The sequence below is a fragment of the Mercenaria mercenaria genome, chromosome 2, assembly GCF_021730395.1.
Source record: "Mercenaria mercenaria strain notata chromosome 2, MADL_Memer_1, whole genome shotgun sequence".
Taxonomy (NCBI): Eukaryota; Metazoa; Mollusca; class Bivalvia; order Venerida; family Veneridae; genus Mercenaria; species Mercenaria mercenaria.
The window spans coordinates 53,942,840-53,962,286 of NC_069362.1; the positions used below are offsets into that span (position 1 = coordinate 53,942,840).

General features: G+C 38.5%; 1 protein-coding gene across 1 annotated transcript in view; it reads left to right on the plus strand.

Annotated features, from left to right (window-relative positions):
- Window positions 1–19,447, plus strand: part of LOC123563989 (40S ribosomal protein SA-like) — a 61,684-nt gene that overhangs the window by 32,960 nt on the left and 9,277 nt on the right. Inside the window, 1 exon segment of the mRNA XM_053536642.1 lies at window positions 10,703–10,861. Within this exon segment, the coding sequence (XP_053392617.1) occupies window positions 10,703–10,861 (159 nt within the window).

Genomic DNA, 19,447 nt, shown 5'->3' on the forward strand with positions numbered 1-19,447 from the left:
CGGCCCATTTTATACGTCATAATGGATTTCCAAATGGAACGGGAAGCAGACGTTTCTTCAATTATTTTGGCGGGAAATCTGCACGTGCCTTCCATGATGTTCTTGGTATTGTCCACGATTTTACAGAAAATTTAGTATTTGCGTTATAAAATTTGTATTAAATATCGCCCCATCTTATACGCCATAATGGATTTCAAATGAAACGGAAGCTGACGTTCTTCAATTTTTTTGGTGGGAAAACTGCACGTGCCTTCCATGAGGGCCCGCGTGTTTACAGAAAATTTAGTATAATGCGTTAAAATTTTCGTGTCAGCAGTCATGTTCAAATTTTTTTGGAATGGTAAACAAAATGTTCTAGATCTACAACCAAATGAAAATACATGCTTCAGAGCTTGAATCTATTTCGTTTCTGTAGGCCAGTGGCCGTTTCTGAAATGGTCGAGTATATATTTTTCATTCGAGTTCCTAATATTTCATTGATGTGTTCAGCATCCAAGAAGAAAGGATGTTAATGTTTAAACAGCAACAGGCTGATAATGAGGATTCTTTCACTTATTTCGAAAAAAAAAAAAAAAATACCGACCTACCAACCTAGTCCAAGTACTGGGTCGGAAGCGGCAAACGAACATATTTTTAAGGGTGGCCTTACCAAAATTCCGAAATTACATCTCCAAAACGTTAACAAATTATGAGATGGTTCAGTCGCTACCTGGATTGACTGGAATTTACCCGCGAATCATAAAGATATCAAAACGTCATGCCGGTAATTTTCCATTCCACAAGCACGTGCGACCTATCCTAATATCTACATCGAATGTACACAAAAACCATCCGTAGTGCATTCATTTTTATGCCCCCGAAGGGAGGCATATTAGTTTTCAACTGTCCTTGTTTGTTAGTTCGTTTGTCACAACGTTAACTTTTTGCATGAAGGCACTTTACTCGCGAACCACTGCACCCAGGACCTTCAAACTTCACATGCTGATAGTACTTACTGAGTACACGACCCCTACTGACTTTTAGGTCACCAGGTCAAAGGTCAAGGTGCTGCGGGGGCATTTGTCACCATTAGTGACAGCTCTTGTTTTAACATTTACGCTTCAAGTTTTCAACACCCCTTGAGAAATAATACTATTTGAATTCTATAATGATTTTAATAAGATATCGACAGAAATGTAGGCAAAATTCTATAAAAACGGTCAAATTTTCATATAATCAATTGTAAAAATTCAAACAGCGCGATCTTAGTTACTTACTTCTTTCTAAAAGTAAATAAATGATGAATATTCTGGGCATAAAATTCAGACTTTTGACCAGAAAGTACAAAAAAAAAACAGAATAAAAAAAATCTTAAATTATGAAAAAGCGGCAGCAATTTCAATACATGGAGTAAAACGATTTTTGGCAAACAGATTTCTGTTAGTGCGACAGAATAGGTTACGTGAACTCGTGAACGTAAATAGAAATGCGATTTTAAAATAAAGCAATGTGATGTCATTGCGGTTTTTAATAAGTTTTAAATAATCTTTGTACATGTATTTTTGGACCAACAATTTAAAAGTTTTTCTTGTCAAACAATAATGTAAATTCCTTGAGGGCAAATAGGTCACAGAGGTAGGATATCCACTAAAGTAACTATCATTTGAGACATTTACCTTTTATACGGGATATCAGTCGGGGAACTTTCCCGTTCGGGAAAGTTGGGGATTGCCCTTTTCACTTTCCCGATCGGGAAATATAGATTGAAAAAATTCCCGATCGGGAAAGAAAATGCCCAGTTTTTATATACCTTGGTGTATGGGCCCCGGGCATCACAGAATACATTGGAGGTACATATTAATTGCTTGAATCTATTCTTAAAACAATGATCTAAAATTCTACAGAAGGCAAATATTTTAAACATTATCGTCTTTGAGATATTCAAGCTCAAAGTTGAAGGATATTTAAGAAAACTTACCATTTTCAGCACTTTCCCGTTTTGAACATATACTTTCCCGAACAGGAAAGTAATGACAATTTCTATTATATGCTGACAATTTTACAACTTTGAAAGCATTCAGTAAAATAGGTCATGCTTCTATTTGTAAATGACTAGATGCCAACGTGCAACATATCGAACCGCCCTTTGACCCCACCCAAACTGTGACCTTGGCCTTTGAGATAGGAAACGGGGAATTGCACATGACACTCCATATCACTGAGTTAAACATTCCTGCCAAAAATTAAGAAGTTTTCTCAGTGCATGTCAAAATTATGGGCCGGACAAGATCTGACATGACCTATGACCTCCAACTGTGACCTTGACCTATGAGATAGGAACCTGGGGTTTGCACATGGCACAAGATTGCTTCATGCACATCAAAGTTATGATCCAGACAAAATAATCTGGAAGGACACAAGCACAAACACATACATACACAAAACAGCCATTTTGACAAAAGTTTATTATGTCTTCGATTCCGCAAGTGGGCTCAACATAAAAGGGGCATAATTTTGCCAAAATGTAAAGCAAAAGTTATTAAACCCGATCCTTGAGGTCGCTCACGATATGCATGATGTTTATTTATTAAGAAAACGTTTCTGAAAAACATGATTACATGCAAAACTTTCAAAACACATCTATGTTAAAAAGGTGCATAACTGTGCTGAAATAAAACCTAGAGTTATATAACTTGTTCTCACTGGTCAACTCGGGCCCGACCAAGGCCCCTTTCCCCCACCCCACCCCACTTGGCCGAGAAGTGACTTGTACTCATCAAAGATGGCCCTCAAAATTTAGACCCAGAAATGCACCAGAGGCCACCATTTCATACCTGTATTTCAAAATTGTCCAGGGGGAGATCCCCCTGACTAACCCCCAATCAAAAGGGGAGTATTGTACCACTCCAATACCTCAAAATTTTGACCTAAAATGCACCAGAGGCCACAATTTTATGCATGTATTTAAAAGATTTCCAGGGAGAGTCAACCTGATCTGCCCCTGAACCCTACCTAACATGGGCATAGGTGCCCCCTCCAAAAACCTTGCGCCTTGGCGTTGATGTCTTCGTTCAAGACTGGTCTCTCTCTTCCCCCCCCCCCCCCAGTCAAAAAGTTCTGGATCCAGTCCTGCAACTCAAGATGCTAAAGACATATAAAAACTTTAAGAGCAGCATTATTTTGACAAAAGTGAAAGCATGAGACTACAGGTTACAAGGTCATGATGCGAATGAACATCTGGCCAAGTCATTTCTTTAAAATACTTTAACCCAAAATTCAAAAGGTGAAAAAGGGATAAAATTTTAACACCATAAAAGCTAGAGTTATTTAACCTCATGATGCCAAAGACATGTGAGTTTGTAAGTATTTGGCCAAGTACTTTCTGAAAAACCTCCAATAAAACTTTAAAACTTCAAGTAGTCCAGCTAAAAATGTAACCTTTATCAAAAAATAAAAAAGATATTTCACTTTATTACCAAGTAATTATTATATATTTTTAGCTCACCTGAGCACAAAGTGCTCAAACGTGAGCTTTTGTGATTGCCCTGTGTCCGTTGTCGTCAACAATTTGACTGTAAACACTCTAGAGGTCACAATTTTGGCCCAATCCTAATGAAACTTGGTCAGAATGTTACTCGCAATAAAATCTTGGATGAGTTCGATATTGGGTCATCTGGGGTCAAAATCTAGGTCACCAGATCAGATCGAAGGAAAAGCTTGTTAACACTTTAGAGGTCACAATTTTGGCCCAATCTTAATGAAACTTGGTCAGATTGTTACCCTCAATAAAATCTTGGACGAGTTCGATATTGGGTCATCTGGGATCAAAAACTAGGTCACCAGGCCAAATCAATGGAAAATCTTGTTAACGCTGAAGAGGTCACAATTTTGGCCCAATCTTAATGAAACTTGGTCAGAATGTTACCCTCAATAAAATCTTGGACGAGTTCGATATTGGATCATCTGGGGTCAAAAACTAGGTCACCAGGTCAAATCAAAGGAAAAGCTTGTTAACACTGTAGAGTTCACATTTATGACTGTATCTTCATGAAACTTGGTCAGAATGTTAATCTTGATGATCTCAAGGTCAAATTTGAATTGGAGTCATGTAGGGTTAAGAACTAGGTCAACAGGTCAAATCAAAGGAAAAGCTAGTTTTCACTGTAGAGGCCACATTTATGATCATATCTTAATGAAACTTGGTCAGAATGTTAATCTTGATGATCTGTAAGGTCACATTCAAATCTGGGTCAGGTGGGGTCAAAAACTAGGTCAGATCAAAGGAAAAGCTTGTTAACAGTCTAGAGGTCACAATTTTGGCCCAATCTAATGAAACTTGGTCAGAATGTTACCCTCAATACAATCTTGGACAAGTTTGATATTTTGTCATCTGGGATCAAAAACTAGGTCACCAGGTCAAATCAAAGGAAAAGCTTATTAACACTGTAGAGGCCACATTTATGACTGTATCTTCATGAAACTTAGTCAGAATGCTTATCTTGATGAGCATAGTTCATATCTGGGTCATGTGCTGTCAAAAACTAGGTCACCGGGTCAAATCAAAGAAAAAGCTAGTTAACACTTCAGAGGCCACATGTATGACCATATCTTAATGAAACTTGGTCAGAATGATAATCTTGATGATCTTTAGGTCAATAGATCAGGTGAGCGATACAGGGCCTTCATGGCCCTCTTGTTTTAGAAAAGCTGATAAAAACATCAGAACCCGAGAAACACTCACAAATATTTCCTAATTGTCTTTACTTTGAAAACTGCTAGAATACTTGGTCTAAATTAGAATTTATTTTACACTTAATTGTGATAGCACAGTTGAGATCAATGCTTCTAAAGTTCCAATAGGCTTTAAATTTTATGTAAAAAAAACAACAAACCACAGACAGAACAGCTATCCGAATAAATGTTATGCATAATTGAATGGTTAAAAATGCTACTTTTAATACTGCACTGTCATAAAAGTTTACAGTTAGAATCTTAAAGGGAGGTAAAACAATATATTGAATAAAACTTTCTACTTTTCTGTTTGGAGTATTGATGAAAGACCTAATCACATGAATTTTGATAAATATTAGTTTACAATGTAACCTGAAACTGACCTTTTTGTTATGCTGTAATATGATCTTGGTTTCAAGCTTAAACATATAACATATTAAAGCACTCAACTCTATCATATTAAAATTAATAAGTTGACGTCTTTGGTGACATTTTTAAGGAAAAGGCTTCAATGAATGGTTTGACCAAAAATATAAAGTAATGTGAAACCCTTTGTAAACTCTGTTACTGGTTTTGGGAATATATCTTTTACCACTTTTATGCTGTACATGTACGTTGTAAGTATGCAATAATCATAAATGTAATGAATACATAACTGCATTTGTTATAGAAATGTAACTACTGCTACGGAAACTTTCCTGTTTAAAACAGCACTCTGCCCCTTTTTGACAGCACCCTGTCCCTTTTAGGCAGCACACAGCCCTTTTTGAGCTCTAGAAATAACACTATTGGTAAGATACAAGTGCCCCGCTTCCTGGCCTTGTCTCGAAGTGAAATGTTTCTTAAGATATGCACAACACAAACTTTAAATCACTGTGTATTTTTCTTGTCATGGCCCATAACTCTGGTTTAGCTCAGTGATATCCTACGGAACAGCATAAATTCACATGGTATAACACCCATAAAGTTTGATTTCTGTAATTCAAATACTTTTTGAGATATATGCAAATCAAACTTGTATGTCCTTAATGCATGTTTTTACCTGGGTCATAACTGTGGTCTGACTGAAGAAATCCCAAACAAATTCCCAGAAGCACAACTTCACAGCCTGAATAATATTCCTATTCTGTTTTATGACACTTTGGTCAAAATAAATTTAAGATAATTTCGACACAAACTTTTATGCTATTTTATGTATATTTTGTATTAAGTCAAGGCCACAACTCTCATCTTGCTGAATGAAATCTCTAACAAAAACACAGATGCACAGTTTCACATGCTGAATAATATCGCTGTAATATTTAAAAAAAACTTAGGCCAAAATGCTTTCTGAGATACATGCAACAAAAAGTTGTAGACCCTTTTTATGCATTTTTGTGCCCCCCCCCCCTCCCCCCCAAAAAAACACAGATGCACAGTTTCACATGCTGAATAATATCGCTGTAATATTTAAAAAAAACTTAGGCCAAAATGCTTTCTGAGATACATGCAACAAAAAGTTGTAGACCCTTTTAATGCATTTTTGTGCCCCAATGAGTGGTGGGGGCATATAGATTAGATTTGGTCTTGTCCGTGCATCCGTCCATCCGAAGTTCGTGACACGCCTAGCTCGAAAAGTATTTCATATAAATTGATGAAACCTTGCATGAGCCTTTATCATGATATGAACTTGCGCACCTCCTATTTTTCATCTGGCTCCGCCCCCTATTTTCAGAGTTATGGCCCCTGAAATAGTCAAAAATGCACATTTTCACCTTGTGACACGCCTAGCTCAAAAAGTATATAATATAGATTCATGAAACACTGCATGAGTCTTAACCATGATATGAACTTGCGCACCTCCTATTTTTCATTTGGGTCCTCCCCTATTTTCAGAGTTACAGCCCCTGAAATAGTCAAAAATGCACATTTTCACCTTGTAACATGCCTAGCTCAAAAAGTATTTGATATAGATTCATGAAACCTTGCAACAGTCTTAATCATGATATGAACTTGCGCACCTCCTATTTTTCATCTGGGTCCGCCCCCTATTTTCAGAGTTATGGCCCCTGAAATAGTCAAAATTGCACATTTTCACCTTGTGACACGCCTAGCTCAAGAAGTATTTGATATAGATTCATGAAACCTTGCATGAGTCTTAATCATGATATGAACTTGCGCACCTCCTATTTTTCATTTGGGTCCGCCCCCTATTTTCAGAGTTACGGCCCCTGAAATAGTCAAAAATGCACATTTTCACCTTGTGACATGCCTAGCTCAAAAAGTATTTGATATAGATTCATGAAACCGTGCATGAGTCTTAATCATGATATGAACGTGCGCACCTCCTATTTTTCATCTGGGGACGCCCCCTATTTTCAGAGTTTTGGCCCCTGAAATAGTCAAAATTGCACATTTTCACCTTGTGACACGCATAGCTCAAAAAGTATTTGATATAGATTCATGAAACCTTGGAACAGTCTTAATCATGATATGAACTTGCGCACCATCTATTTTTCATCTGGGTCCGCCCCCTATTTTCAGAGTTACGGCCCCTGAAATAGTCAAAAATGCACATTTTTACCTTGTGACATGCCTAGCTCAAAAAGTATTTGATATAGATTCATGAAACCTTGCATGAGTCTTAATCATGATATGAACTTGCGCACCTCCTTTTTTTCGTTTGGGTCCGCCCCCTATTTTTAGAGTTATGACCCCTGAAATAGTCAAAAATGTACATTTTCACCTTGTGACGCACCTAGCTCAAAAAGTATTTAGTATAAATGGTTGAAAACTTGCATGAGTCTTTATCATGATATAACTTGCACACCTCTAATTTTCGGGCTGGCTCCACCCCCTATTTTTAAAGTTATGGCCCCTGAAATAGTAAAAAAATGCACTTTTTCACCTAATTATGTGCCTAGCTCAAAAAGTATTAGATGTAAATTCAGGAAACCTTGCTGGAGTCTTTAACGTGATGTGACCTTGCACACTTGGCATTCTTCTTGAGAATCTTAGCTCTTATTACAGAGTTATGGCCCTTGAAATAGCCAAAATAGTGGATTTTTTGTTTGTGATGCATATAGCTCAAAAAGTAAAGGGCCTAGAATAATGAATCCTTTTCATAAAATGTTTGTTGAGACCATTAAGACTGCAAACATTTGAATTATTGCCCCTTATTTGTGACAAATACCAGTGGGGGGCACACCCTGTGTCCTACAGACACATTCTAGTTTTTTTTTTTTTTTTTTTTTTTTTTTTTTTACTATTTGTCAAGGGCCATAACTCTGGTCTGGCCATGTAAGATTCAAACTGACACTAGGTACACAATTTCTCATGCTGAATAATAATCCGGTGACGTTTGATGATTATGGGTCAGGGGTCTCGCTAGGTCCAGTTTTTGGGAGAAGTCACTTTTCCCTCAATCTGATTTGAGAAGTGGGAAGACAGCGTCATTTTTTATGCCCCCACTTTGCGGGGGGGGGCATATAGATTTGCCCTTGTCCGTCCGTCCATTCTCCCGAGAATGTTGTGTCGCACCCAGCTCCAAAAGTATTTGACAGAGTCACAAAACTTTACAGGAATGTTGGTCAGCATGTGTAGTTGTGCACCTGGGGTTTCGCGTCCGGATTCATTCAGTCATGTAGAAGTTATGGCCCCTGACTTTGTAAAAATTGGTCATTTTAGTGTTGTGTCGCGCCTAGCTCCAAAAGTATATGACTTAGAGTCACAAAACTTTACAGAAATGTTGGTCAGCATGTGTAGTTGTGCACCTGGGGTTTCGCGTCCGGATTCATCCAGTCATGTAGGAATTATGGCCCCTGACTTAGTAAAAAATTGGTCATTTTAATGTTGTGTCGTACGTAGCTCCAAAAGTATTTGACCTAGAGTCACCAAAGTTTACAGGAATGTTGGTCAGCATGTGCAGTTTTGCACCTGGGGTTTCGCGTCCGGATTCATTCAGTCTTGTAGGAGTTATAGCCCCTGACTTAGTTAAAGATTGGTCATTTTAATGTTGTGTCATGTGTAGCTCCAAAGGTATTTGACCTAGAGTCACCAAAGTTTACAGGAATGTTGGTCAGCATGTGCAGTTGTGCACCTGGGGTTTCGCGTCCGGATTCATTCAGTATTGTAGGAGTTATGGCCCCTGACCTGGGAAAAAATTGTCATTTTAATGTCATGTAGTGGGGGCATCTGTGTCCCATGGACACATTTCTAGTTTATTTCTACTTCAATGCAGTGAAGTGATTAAAAAAAAAAAGGCTAAATTTTCTTGTTGAAATAAAAAATATCGATGTCACTATTCATTTTCTTAGTTACATCATTTCCCATGAAGTGATTATTGTTTCATTAAAAATTCTAAAAAAAGAAGGTTGTTTTCAGTAATTCAAGCCGATGCTGAAAATCTAATCCGCCAGTTTTTGGTGGTATGTCATGTAATATATGAATGCAGGATGAAAAGGTTTATTGTCAACACCGAGTTCTTGCATAAAACTGAAAGTAAACTGTGTGAAACCTAGAAATACATATATGTCAGCATATAATAGAAATTGTCATTTTCCTGTTCGGGAAAGTAAATGTTCAAAACGGGAAAGTGCTGAAAATGGTAAGTTTTCTTAAATATCCTTCTACTTTGAGCTTGAATATCTCAAAGACGATATTGTGTAAATATTTGCCCTCGGTAGAATTTTAAGAATGGATTCAAGCAATAAATATGTACCTGGAACGTATTCTGTGATGCCCGGGGCCCATACACCAAGGTATATAAAAACTGGGCATTTTCTTTCCCGATCGGGAAATTTTTCAATCAATATTTCCCGATCGGGAAAGTGAAAAGGGGAATCCCCAACTTTCCTTCCTGAACAGGAAAGTAACCCGACTGGATAATGCACATTCGCTTTTGATAACAAATTAAAGAAGAAACTTTTTATTGATTTCTATTTCTCAGCAATTTTAAGAACCGATGCGGTACGATCAGACAGTGATGTGTCACATGGCGCAAAAAACATGACGTAATGCCATGACAATCTCGAGCAAAAACACCGCTTTGATGTCCACTTCAGATGTCAAGATACTGACACATTTCTTTTAGCTCTTTGAGGGGGTGTAAATTGATCATGAAAACAAGGTCAATTACTTAGTTTTATCAACTGAATAATTACCGATAATCTTTAACGTTTTTTTTCTCTCTCTTTCAACATGGGTGGATGGACGATGATTATTGTGTCCAAATTTTTAGACACTTTCCAAAATAAATATTTTTCGGGAAATAATACTATTGTACATAATACTCCTTTCATAAAAGTGACAGTATTAAAAGTGTTAATTATTAGGGTGAGTGGCTGTTCACTAAGGGCGAGTAGATATTACTGGCTACTAGTCCTGCAGGGCGAGTGGTGCGAAAAAATTTTTTACACCCCTGTGTCCATCATAATTCCATCTAGAGGGTATTTTTATAACCATGCAAGGTAATGACTTCAAACTTTATAAATTGAATATATTGATGGTCAAATTACCATTTTCAGACTGGTGACTTGAGGACTTTTTTGAAATGTTTTTCTTATTTGTGAATTTTATAGGACTTTTATGTAGAATATACACTTAGGTACTTCTTACTTAGGAGTGATATAAGACTTCGAGGTATAGGACTTAGAGGTAGACTATTCACCATGTACTTCGTACTTGTGAAATATTTAGGACTTAAGAGTTAGAACATTCTATATGCATTTCCTAGTTGTGAAATATATAGGTCTTTGATTTAGAATATTCACCATGTATTTTTTTATAGAACTTTGAGGTAGAATATTCACCATATACTTGTGAATTACATAGGACTTTGAGGTAGAATATTTGCCATTTATTTCTTATTTGTGAAATAAATTGGACTTTGTAACAGTTACATTATTGCTTGAGTATTCTATTTTCACAACTACAGTATGACCATGAATGTCACCAAAAAATGTCCCTCGCTAAAATTTCTGATTTTACAGTAAATTTTATTGTCTTTTTCTAGGCTGCATTTAGGGAACCACGCCTTTTAGTTGTCACAGACCCAAGGACTGATCACCAGCCAGTGACTGAGGCTTCGTATGTGAACATTCCTGTTATTGCTCTCTGCAATACAGACTCGCCTCTTAGATATGTGGACATCGCCATCCCGTGCAATAATAAGGTATCTATGCATTGCCTGAAAATCTGATACTATTCAAGGTTTTTATGTTCTCCGTCCAAGCTCAAAAGATAGTAAGGATATATGTCAGTCTTGTCTGCCCTTGCCAATTTTTAGCTTGACTATACGAAGTATATGGAGAGCTATCTTACTCACCCTGGCGTCAGCGTCTCTGCGTCCCCACCTTGGTTAAAGGGTTTTAGCGAGCTTTTGTGATAGCCCTGTGTCCGTCGTCTGTCGTCAACAATTTGACTGTTAACACACTAGAGGTCACAATTTTGGCCCAAACTTAATGAAACTTGGTCAGAATGTTACCCTGAATAAAATCTTGGACCAGAATGATATTGGGTCATCTGAGGTCAAAAACTAGGTCACCAGGTCAAATCGAAGAAAAAGCTTGTTAACACGCTAGAGGTCACAATTTTGGCCCAATCTTAAGGAAACTTGGTCAGAATGTTACCCTCAATAAAATCTTGGACGAGTTTGATATTGGGTCAACCAGGATCAAAAACTAGGTCACCAGGTCAAATTGAAGGAAAAGCTTGTTAACACTGTAGAGGCCAGATTTATGACTGTATCTTCATGAAACTTGGTCAGAATGTTAATCTTGATGATCTATAGGTCAAGTTTAAATGTGGCAAGGTGGGGACATAAACTAGGTCACTAGGTCAAATCAAAGGAAAAGCTTTTTAACACTCTAGAGGCCACATTTATGACTGTATCTTCATGAAACTTGGTCAGAATGTTAATACTAATGATCCCAAGGTCCAGTTTGAATCAGGGTCATGTAGGATCAAAAACTAGGTCACCAGGTCAAATCAAAGGGAAAGCTAGTTTGCACTGTAGAGGCCACGCTTATGACCATATCTTAATGAAACTTGGTCTGTATGTTAATCTTGATTATCTATAGGTCAAGTTCGAATCTGGGTCAGGTGGGTTCAAAAACTAGGTTACTAGGTCAAATCGAAGGAAAAGCTTGTTAGCACTCAAGAGGCCACATTTATGACTGTATCTTCATGAAACATAGTCAGAATGTTAATCTTGAGGTCAAGTTTGAATGTGACCATATCTTAATGAAACTTGGACAGAATGTTAATCTTAATGATATTTAGGTCAGTAGGTCAGGTGAGCGATACAGGGCCTTCATGGCCCTCTTGTTTTTCTCCTTGTCTCTTTAATTAGGCCACCATCTGATGATGGTGGGCTATTCAAATCACTCTGCATTCGTGGTCCGTCGTCCTGCCGTCTGTTAACAATTTCTCGTTATCACATCTCCTTGGAAACTACTAGGGGGGATTTTGACCAAACTTTGTCAGAATGATGTATTAGTACCCTAGTTGTGTCCCCCTGAAAATCAGACTGGTTCAACAATTTTTGAGTGAGTTATGGCCGTTTGTTTATTTTTAGCTCATCTGATTTTTTTGAAGAAAAAAATGATGAGTTATTGTCATCACTTGAGCAGTTGTCGGCGTCGGCGTTGCCTGGTTAAGTTTTATGTTTAGGTCAGCTTTTCTCCTAAACTAGCAAAGCTATTGCTTTGAAACTTGGAATACTTGTTCACCATCATAAGCTGACCCTGTACAGCAAGAAACATAACTCCATCCTGCTTTTTGCAAGATTTATGGCCCCTTTTGGACTTAGAAAATATCAGATTTCTTGGTTAAGTTTTATGTTTAGGTCAACTTTTTCTCTTAAACTATCATAGCTATTGCTTTGAAACTTACAACACTTGTTCACCATCATAAGCTGACCCTGTACAGCAAGCAACATAACTCCATCCTGCTTTTTGCAATAATTATTGCCCCTTTGGACTTAGAAAATATCAGATTTCTTGGTTAAATTTTATGTTTAGGTCAACTTTTTCTCTTAAATTATCAAAGCTATTGCTTTGAAACTTGCAACACTTGTTCACCATCATAAGCTGACCCTGTACAGCAAGATACATAACTCCATCCTGCTTTTGACTTAGAAAATATCAGATTTCTTGGTTAAGTTTTATGTTTAGGTCAACTTTTTCTCTTAAACTATCAAAGCTATTACTTTGAAACTTGCAACACTTGTTCACCATCATAAGCTGACGCTGTACAGCAAGCAACATAACTCCATCCTGCTTTTTGCAATAATTATTGCCCCTTTTGGACTTAGAAAATCATTTTCTTGGTTGAATATTATGTTTAAGTCAACTTCTCTCATAAACTATCAAAGCTATTGCTTTAAAACTTGCAACAGTTTTTCACCATCATAAGTGGACACTGTACATCAAGAAACATAACTCTATCCTGCTTTTTGCAAGAATGATGGCCCTTTTTAGACTTAGGAAATCATGGGTAGGACAATATTTCTATTATACAAAAAAAAATCAGAATGATGAGCATCAGCACCGGCAAGGTGGTGCTCTTGTTTTAATTTACATAGATTTATAATAGGGAAAAACTTTGAAAATCTTCTTGTCCAAAACCACAGGACCTAGGGCTTTGATATTTGGTATGTAGCATCTAGTGGTCCTGTACCAAGATCTTTCAAATTATTTCCCTGGGGTCAAATATGGCCCCGCCCCGGGAGTCACGTGGTTTATATAGACTTATATAGGGAAAAACTTTGAAAATCTTTTTGTCCAAACCAGAAAGCCTAGGGCTTTGATTTTTAGCCCACCATCATCAGATGGTTGGCTATTCAAATCACTCTGCGTCCGTCGTCCATCCGTCTGTCCATTAACAATTTCTCGTTATTGCATCTCCTCAGAAACTACTGGGGGGATGTTGTGTCCCCCTGAAAATCAGACTGGTTCAACAATTTTTGAGTAAGTTATGGCCCTTTGTTAATCCCCCGTCGTGGCGGAGGGATTATAGGAATGGTCTGCGTTTGTCCTTCCGTCCGTAACAAAATTGTGTCTGGTCCATATCTCCTAAACCCCTTGAAGGATTTTCATGAAACTTGGGTCAAATGATCACCTCATCAAGACGATGTGCAGAACCCATGAGTCGACCTTGTCAGTTCAAGGTCATGGTCACAACTCAAGGTCAAAGGTTTGAGCCTGCCATTTTGTGTCCGCTCTATATCTCCTAAACCCCTTGAAGGAATTTTATAAAACTTGGGTCAAATGATCACCTCATCAAGACGATGTGCAGAACCCATGAGTCAGCCATGCCGGCTCAAGGTCAAGGTCACAACTTAGGGTCAAAGGTTTGAGCCTTCCATTTCGTGTCCGCTCTGTATCTCTTAAACCCCTTGAAGGAATTTTATAAAACTTGGGTCAAATGATCACCTCATCAAAGCAATGTGCAGAACTTATGAGTCAGCCATGTCGGCTCAAGGTCAAGGTCACAACTGAAGGTCAAAGGTTTGAGCCTTCCATTTTGTGTCCGCTCTATATCTCCTAAACCCCTTGAAGGAATTTTATAAAACTTTGGTCAAATGATTACCTTATCAGAACGATTTGCAGAAATTATGAGTCAACCATGCCAGCTCAAGGTCAAGGTCACAACTAAGGGTCGAAGGTTTGAGCCTTCCATTTGGTGTCCACTCTGTATCTCCTTAACCCCTTGAAGGATTTTCATCAAACTTGGGTCAAATGATCACCTCATCAAGAACTCATGAGTCAGCCATGTCAACTCAAGGTCAAGGTCACAACTGAAGGTCAAAGGTTTCAGCTCTGTATCTCCTTAACCCCTTGAAGGATTTTCATGAAACTTTGGTCAAATGATCACCTCATCAAGATGTTGTGCAGAATTCATGAGTCAGCCATGTCAGTTCAAGGTCAAGGTCACAGCTAAAATCAAAGGTTTACCCTTTCACTATCCATAGCAGTTGCGGGGGATTTAGCTGTCTTTCAGACTGCCTTGTTTATTTTTATAATTTATATAGATTTATATCGGGGGAAAATTTTTGAAAATCTTCTTGTCCAAAACCAAAGGGCCTAGGGCTTTGATATTTGGTATGAAGCATCATCTAGTGGTCCTCTACCAAGATGATTCAAATTATATCCCTGGGGTCAAATATGGCCCCGCCCCACAGTCACATGGTTTATATAGACTTACATAGAGAAAAACTTTGAAAAACCTCTTGTCCAAAACCACAGGGCTGAGGGCTTTGATATTTTGCATGTGACATCATCTAGTGGTCTTCTACTAAGATTGTTCAAATTATCCCCCTAGGGTCAAATATGGCCCCGCCCTGGGGGTCACATGGTTTGTATAGACTTATATAGGGAAAAACTTTGGAAAACCTCTTGTCCAAAACCACAGGACCTAGGGCTTTGATATTTTGTATGTGACATCATTTAGTAGTTTTCTACTAAGGTTGTTCGAATTATCCCCGTAGGGTCACATCGTTTACATAGACTTATATAGGGAAAAACTTTGAAAATCTTGTCCAAACCACAAAGCCTAGGGTTTTGATACTTGTTTTGTAGTATCATCTCGTGGTTCTCTATCAAGTTTGTTCAAATTATCCCCCTAGGGCCAAATATGGCCCCCCCCCCCGGGGGTCACATGGTTTATATAGACTTACATAGGAAAAAACTTCAAAAAATCTTCTTGTCAATAACCTACAACATTCAGATTTGGACCGCATGCATAGTTTTGAGTGGCAAGATGAACATTGACACGAGTTGACCTTGATTTTGACCCAGTGACTTACTTTCACATTTCTATAGCTACAGCCTTCAAATTTGGACCACATGCATAGTTGGGTGCAGCGGAAAAAACTTTGACCTTGACATTGACCTAGTGACCTACTTTCACATTTTTTAGCTCGACTATTCGAAGAATAAGTAGAGCTATCCTACTCACTACGGCGTCGGCGTCACACCTTGGTTAAGTTTTTCGTACCAGTCCACATTTTGACAAAGTCTATTCGAAGAATAAGTAGAGCTATCCTACTCACTACGGCGTCGGCGTCACACCTTGGTTAAGTTTTTTGTACCAGTCCACATTTTGACAAAGTCTTTTGAGATAAAGCTTTGAAACTTTCAACACTTGTTTACCATCACCATGGCCAGTTGTAGGCAAGAGTACATAACTCCATTAGGGATTTTGGCTGAATTATGGCCCCTTTCGACTTAGAAATCTTGGTTAAGTTTTTCGTACCACTTCATATTTATTCAAAGTCTTTTGAGATAAAGCTTTGAAACTTTCAACACTTGTTTACCATCACAAGAGCACATAACTCCATCAAGGATTTTGGCTGAATTATGGCCCTTTTTGACTTAGAAATCTGGGTTAATATTTCTTACCAGTTCATATTTTGACAAAGTCTTTTGAGATAAAGCTTTGAAACTTTCAACACCTGTTTACCATCACCATGTCCAGTTATAGGCAAGAGTACATAACTCCATCAAGAATTTTGGCTGAATTATGGCCCCTTTTGACTTAGAAATCTTGGTTAAGTTTTTCGTACCAGTTCATATTTTTTGTAAAGTGTTTGACATATGGCTTTGAAACTTTTATCACTTGTTTAGTATAATAGTCTCTATCTGTAGGAAAGAGAACATAACACTGTCATCTATTTTGGCTGAATTATGGCCCATTTTGGACTTTGAAATTGGTTCTGTTTTCATACAAGTCCATGTTTTGTCAAAACTATTTGACATATGGCTTTTAAACTTTGAACACTTGTTTATCATTATGATTTCCATCTGTAGGCAAGAGTACATAACTATTTTGACTAAATTATGTCTCCCCCAGGAGACATATTGTTTTTGCCCTGTCCGTTCGTCCGTACGTCACACTTCATTTCCGAGCAATAACTGGAGAACCATTTGACCTAGAACCTTCAAACTAGGGTTGTAGGGCTGCTGGAGTAGACGACCCCTATAGTTTTTGGGGTCACTCCGTCAAAGGTCAAGGTCACAGGGGCCTGAACATTGAAAACCATTTCCGATCAATAACTAGGGAACCACTTGACCCAGAATGTTGAAACTTCATAGGATGATTGGTCATGAAGAGTAGATGACCCCTATTGATTTTGGGGTCACTCTGTCAAAGGTCAAGGTCACAGGGGCCTGAACATTGAAAACCATTTCCGATCAATAACTAGAGAACCACTTGACCCAGAATCTCGAAACTTCATAGGATGATTGGTCATGAAGAGTAGATGACCCCTATCGATTTTGAGGTCACTCTATCAAAGGTCAAGATCACAGGGGCCTGAACATGGAAAACCATTTCCGATCAATAACTAGAGAACCACTTGACCCAGAATGTTGAAACTTCATAGGATGATTGGTCATGCAGAGTAGATGACCCCTAACGATTTTAGGGTCACTCTGTTAAAGGTCAAGGCCACAGGGGCCTGAACATGGAAAACCATTTCCAATCAGTAACTTGAGAACCTCTCGACCCAGAATGTTGAAACTTCATAGGATGATTGTTCATGCAGAATAAATGACCCCTATTGTTTTTGGGGTCACTCCATTAAAGGTCAAGGTCACAGGGGCCTGAACATTGATAACCAGTTCCGATGAATAACTTGAGAACCACTCGACCCAGAATGTTGAAACTTCATAGGATGATAGAACATGCAGAGTAGATGACCCCTAGTGATTTTGGGGTCAGTCTATTAAAGGTCAAGGTCACAGTGGCCTGTTCATGTAATATCTTTTTTTGGAAATAACTTGAGAACCACTTGACCTACAATGTTGAAACTTAATACGATGATTGGACATGCAGAGTAGATGACCCCTATTTATTTTGAGGTCACTTGATTAAAGGTCAAGGTCACAGGAGCCTGAACAGTGACTTGAGAACCACTAGGCCAAGAGTGTTGAAATTTAGCGGGATGACTGGACATGCCAAGTAGATGATCCCTATTGCAGCCAACCATCAGTGTCTCTTTGACTTTCGCTCCTGACCCCTATTGACTTCTTGCCTATAGGACTTTGCATTGGGGGAGACATGCGCTTTTTTACAAAAGCATTTTCTAGTTATGGCCTTTTTTTTTGACTTTGAAATTGGCTCATATATTGCCATTTAGTTGCAAGACTTATCGAAATCAAAGTAATACAGGAACATTGTTTGTCTAATCTATTTATTTCTTTTGTCTGAATATCTATGGAAATATTTTGACCCCATTCTTCAATCAATTCTTCCAATAGTCAAGCGCACTGTCATCAGACAGCTCTTGTTAAGCTACAGCCTTCAGATTTGGACCACATGCAAAGTTTTGTGTACTGAAATAAACCTTGATCTTAAGATTGACCTAGTGACCTACTTTCAAATTTCTCAAACTACAGCCTTCAAACTTTATGCACATGCATAGTTTTGTGTACAAAGAACTTTGTCCTTGAAATTGACAGTGACCTACTTTCACATTTCTCAAGCTACAGCTTTCAAATTTGGACCACATGCACAGTGTTGTGTACAGAAATGGAATTATGTCTCCCCCAGTCCCCCAGGAGACATGCCCTGTCCTTCCGTCCGTCCCTACGTCACACTTCATTTCCGAGCAATAACTGGAGAACCATTTGACCTAGAACCTTCAAACTTCATAGGGTTGTAGGGCTGCTGGAGTAGACGACCCCTATTTTTGTTTTTGGGGTCAAAGGTCAAGGTCACAGGGGCCTGAACATTGAAAACCATTTCCGATCAATAACTAGAGAACCACTTGACCCAGAATGTTGAAACTTTATAGGATGATTGGTCATGAAGAGTAGATAACCCCTATTGATTTTGGGGTCACTCCGTCAAAGGTCAAGGTCACGGGCCTGAACATTGAAAACCATTTCCGATCAATAACTAGGGAACCACTTGATCCAGAGTGTTGAAGCTTCATAGGATGATTGGTCATGCAGAGTAGATGACCCCTATTGATTTTGGGGTCACTCCATCAAAGGTCAAGGTCACAGGGGCCTGAACATTGAAAACCATTTCCGATCAATAACTAGAGAACCACTTGACCCAGAATGTTGAAACTTCATAGGATGATTGGTCATGAAGAGTAGATGACCCCTATTGATTTTGGGGTCACTCCATCAGAGGTCAAGGTCACAGGGGCCTGAACATTGAAAACCATTTCCGATCAATAACTAGAGAACCACTTGACCCAGAATGTTGAAACTTCATAGGATGATTGTACATGCAAAGTAGATGACCCCTATCAATTTTGGGGTCACTCCATTAAAGGTCAAGGTCACAGGGGCCTGAACATTGAAAATTATTTCCGGTCAGTAACTTGAGAACCACTGGACCCAGAATGTTGAAACTTAATAGGATGATTGGTCATGCAGAGTAGATGACCCCTAACGATTTTGGGTTCACTCTGTGAAAGGTCAGGGTCACAGGGGCCCGAACATTGAAAACCATTTCCGGTCAGTACCTTGAGAACCACTTGACCCGGAATGATGAAACTTCATAAGATGATTGGTCATGCAGAGTAGATGACCTCTAATGGTTTTAGGGTCACTCTGTTAAAGGTCAAGGCCACAGGGGCCTGAACATGGAAAACCATTTACAATCAATAACTTGAGAACCTCTCGACCCAGAATGTTGAAACTTCATAGGATGATTGTTCATGCAGAGTAAATGACCCCTATTGTTTTTGGGGTCACTCCGTTAAAGCTCAAGGTCACAGGGGCCTGAATATTGATAACCA